Source organism: Neopelma chrysocephalum, unplaced genomic scaffold (genome assembly GCF_003984885.1).
Source record: "Neopelma chrysocephalum unplaced genomic scaffold, ASM398488v2 Primary Assembly neopelma1_96438, whole genome shotgun sequence".
NCBI classification, from domain to species: domain Eukaryota; kingdom Metazoa; phylum Chordata; class Aves; order Passeriformes; family Pipridae; genus Neopelma; species Neopelma chrysocephalum.
The window spans coordinates 1-2,091 of NW_020925086.1; the positions used below are offsets into that span (position 1 = coordinate 1).

Here is a 2,091-nt window from a genome sequence, read left to right on the forward strand (position 1 = left end):
GAAAACCCCCCAAAACCCCCAACCCTCCTCCCTCCCTCCCTCCCATCCCTCTCACCTGCCCCTGCGTCTCCATCTTGACCTCGTCGGCCGCCGCCGCCGGAGCCTTGGGAATCGCCGCCGGCGCCGCGTGACACGGATCCATCGGCTCCCCCTTCTCCACCTTCACCTTGACGTCGTCCAGGCTCAGCGCCGGCGCCGCCCCCAGCTCCTTCTCGTCCTTGTCCAGGAGGTACCTCAGCAGCTGGTGGTCTTTCACCTCCTTCTTCTTCAGCGTGTCCGCATCCGGAGCCGCCGCCGGAGCCGTCGGAGCCGGAGCCGCCGTTGGAGCGGAGCCAGGAGCGCTCTCCTTCTTCTCGTGCTCCATGGCCAGCGTGGTGATGTCGGAAGGGCTCCCCTCCTGGAGCAGCCGGTGCAGGATCTTGTGCCGCTCCGTCAGGGAGCTGTGGGACGACGGGCAGGTGCCGGTGGTGCCGGTGCCGGTGCCGGTGCCGGCGGCGCTCCCGGTTCCCAGCGTCACCAGGGAATCCTTGCAGCTGGTGTCGGCGTCGGCGGCGTGGTGCCGCAGCTGCTGCTCCGCCGTGCTGGCCAGGAGCTGCACCAGCTTGTGGCTGGTGGCCTGCGAGCATTTGGAGTCTCCCTCGGAGTGCAGCATTCCCGAATCCAGCGCTTTGCCCTCGCCGGCACCGGCAGCACCGTCCGCCTGGATCATCTCGCCGAGGATGGAGGCGATCTCCTTGCCCTCCTTGGCGTCGGCTTTGCCGGCCAGGCGGCCGGGGGAGCTCTGCGAGCCGCCGCTCAGCTGCCTCAACGGCGGCGTGCCGGGATATCCCACCGGCGTTCCCGGCCCTTCCGGCAGCCCCGGAACGGGGAACGGGCGAGCACCATTCCCAGCACCATTCCCGCCACCGGCCATGCCCACGGGCGAGTGCATGGAGGGCACGGCGGGGGAGAAGGGGTTGCCGCCGGGCCCCCGGGATCGCGGCGCCAGGCCGGGGCTGAGGCGGTGGCGCGGGGACAGGAATTGGGGCGGCGGCGGCGGCGGCGGCGGCGGCGGGGGGGGGATGCCGGGGCTGCCCATGGGCGAGCCGGAGAGGGGCAGGGCGTGGGTGCCGCCCTGGCTCTGGCTCAAGGTGGATCCCAGCTGGCTCCCGGGAGAACATCCGTAGGCGGAGGGTTGGCCGGAGTTGGCGGGCACCACCATGGTGCCGTTGGAGTTGGGGACGGAGGGAGGAGGAGGAGGAGGAGGAGGAGGAGGAGGCAGCGCCATTCCCGGCCCCGGAGAGACGTTGGGGGTCAGGGCGGGGCCGGAGCGCGGCAGGGACAGGCCGGAGCCGGGGGTGTCCGGTGGGGAGAGCATCCCGTGATCCCTGGGAAAAGGAGAGGAGAAAAGTCGCCTTCGGAAAACCTTCGGAGCCTCGGCGTTCCCCGGGTCCGTTCTCCCCAAAAAAACGGGATTCCGGAGGTTTCTCCAGGTCTGACATTCCCAACACTCCCTTCCATCCCAGCCCCCTCCTTCCTGCATTCCCAGCACGGGGGGGGGAAGATCCATGGAACCCCAGATCCACGGAACCCACATCCACATCCTCACCCCGCCCTTCCTTCCCAAAATATTCTCCGGGAATGGGAAGCGCGTCGGGAAACCTCCATTGAGAAAACATGGATAACCAGGAGCCGGGAAGCTGCTCTGAGCCTCACGGGGATCCCCCCTCCAAACCAGCTCCTGTTCCCAACACAGGGAATGGGGAGAGTTGGATACAACTTCCCCACAGTGGGAAGAGGAGGGACAGACACCGATCCCTGTGGGATCAGTGACGGGATCCAAAGGAACGGCTGGAGGCAGGTTTAGGATGGTTTAGGATGGTTTAGGATGGATTTTGGGAAAAAGGGGTGGATGGACACCGGGACGGTCTCCCGAGGCTTCCAGAGCTCAGGGAGTGCTTGGACGCGGCGGGATTGGGATGGACGATCCCGGGACGGTCCCTCCTGGCCGGGAAATCCCGGGATGGGGAGATTCCCTTGGCAAAACATGAATAACCAGGAGCCAGGAAGCTGCTCTGAGCCTCACTGGGATCCCCCCTCCAAACCAGCTCC

General features: G+C 67.3%; 1 protein-coding gene across 1 annotated transcript in view; it reads right to left on the reverse strand.

The window, feature by feature from the left end:
• Positions 1 to 55: 55 nt before the first annotated feature.
• The window catches only part of LOC113981312 (nuclear receptor coactivator 1-like), a gene marked incomplete at its 3' end in the record, with an annotated part of 2,547 nt that continues 511 nt past the window's right edge, over positions 56 to 2,091 (reverse strand). The window contains exon 2 of the mRNA XM_027708640.1: positions 56 to 1,367. Within this exon, the coding sequence (XP_027564441.1) occupies positions 56 to 1,367 (1,312 nt within the window). The remainder of the gene's footprint in view (positions 1,368 to 2,091) is intronic.